The sequence below is a fragment of the Apteryx rowi genome, unplaced genomic scaffold (genome assembly GCF_003343035.1).
Source record: "Apteryx rowi isolate R43461 unplaced genomic scaffold, aptRow1 scaffold_0, whole genome shotgun sequence".
Taxonomy (NCBI): Eukaryota; Metazoa; Chordata; class Aves; order Apterygiformes; family Apterygidae; genus Apteryx; species Apteryx rowi.
In genome coordinates this window covers 11,479,465-11,481,005 of record NW_020447195.1, presented here as the reverse complement: position 1 = coordinate 11,481,005, position 1,541 = coordinate 11,479,465, and the positions used below count along the sequence as shown (strand labels likewise).

At 68.7% G+C, this 1,541-nt stretch overlaps 1 protein-coding gene across 1 annotated transcript in view; it reads right to left on the bottom strand.

Annotated features, from left to right (window-relative positions):
- Nucleotides 1-817, bottom strand: part of MYLK2 (myosin light chain kinase 2) — a 10,710-nt gene extending 9,893 nt beyond the window's left edge. Inside the window, exon 1 of the mRNA XM_026056745.1 lies at nucleotides 2-817. Coding sequence (XP_025912530.1) covers nucleotides 2-791 — 790 coding nt within the window. The 5' untranslated portion in view covers nucleotides 792-817. The remainder of the gene's footprint in view (nucleotide 1) is intronic.
- Nucleotides 818-1,541: the final 724 nt, after the last annotated feature.

Here is a 1,541-nt window from a genome sequence, read left to right as displayed (position 1 = left end):
GGAGCTTTCTCCGCCTTTGCAGCTTTCTTCCCTCCATCCTGTGCCTTCGCAGCAGTGGGGGCTTTCTCCTTTGCAGGCTCTTCTTTCTCTCCATCCTGAGCCTTTGCTGTAGCTGGAGCTTTCTCTGCCTTTGCAGCTTTCTTCCCTCCATCCTGCACTTCCGTAGCAGCTGGGGCTTTCTCCTTTGCAGGCTCTTTCCCTCCGTCCTGAGCCTGTGCTGCAGACAAGGCCATCTCCCGCGTGGGCTCTGCCTTCCCTCCTTCAGCCTCCGCTGCAGCTAGGGCCTTCTCCGCCTTTGGACCTTTCTCCTCTCTGTCCTGAGCCTTCACTGCAGCCGAAGCCTTCTCCTCCGTGGGCTCTGCCTTCCCTCCATCCTGAGCCTCTGCTGCAGCCACGGCCTTCTCCACAGGCTCTGCTTTCCTGCCTTCAGGCTCTCCCGCAGCCAGAGCCTCCTCTTTTGCAGGCTTTTCCTTCCCTCTGCCCTGAGCCTCTGCAGCAGTCGGGGTCTTCTCCTTTGAAGGCTCTGTCTTCCCTCCTTCAGGCTCTTCCGCAGCCTTCTTCTTTCCAGGTTCTTCCTTCCCTCCACCCTGACCATCTGCAGCAGTCGGGGTCTTCTCCTTTGGGGGCTCTTCCTTCCCTCCGCCATCCTGATCCTCTACGGCAGCCGGGGCCTTGTCCCCCGCGGGCTCTGCCGGGGCAGGCTGGGCTGCGCTGCCCTTCGCTTCGGCGGGGGGCTTTCTCTCACCGCCCCCAGCATCAGGAGCGCTGCCCAGCCCGCCGTCCCGCTCCATGGGGAGACTCCAGGGAGCCCCGCCRCCCCGGCACGTCGCTCCCGGCTTCAGCGAGGCTTCTGCAGGAGAGAGGAGAGAAGCTGACAGCTCTGCAGGGGCCCGGCTCGCCCCCGCAGAGGGGCGCACGGGGCCCTCGAGGGGTGTTTTTGCAGCCCCGCGCCGGAGCCACGGCCCCCCCCCCCAAAGAGCGGCGACCCGCTGCCAGCCCGCAGCRAGGCCATGCCGCCCCCCCTCTCCCGGCCGCCACGCCGGTGGCATCGAGCCAGGCCCCGCACGGCTGCCGGTCCCTGCGCCATCCCATCGCGCCCTGATATTCGCCGTGCGGTGACTGATCGGTGCTCTGACACCGGCACCTGTYGCAGCCACGGGGCCTCCGGGCGTGCAAAGGGGCAGCGCAGCCACGCTGCCCCCCCACCCCGCGCCGGGACCGGCCCCAGGCTGGCGCGTGGGGATCAGACGGGGCGAGTGCCCCCGGGAGCTGCTGGCGGTGCAAGTCTAGCCCCGGCCTGCTCCGAGGCCCTGTGACCCCCCAGCACTGCTACTGTCCCCCCCCCCGTGCAAGCTGGGCTCGTGCACCGCCAGGCTGCCCCAGCTCCTGCCTGGGCTGCCCCTGGCCGAGGGGCGCAGGGGCTCAGGCAGCACCCRTCGGCGCCCATAGCACGGCACAGGCTGCCAGGCCAGCAGCGTGGGCCACCGCGCCGTCCGCTCCAGCCTCGGGGCACCGTTACCCCGTTCCCTGGGCTCCCGCAG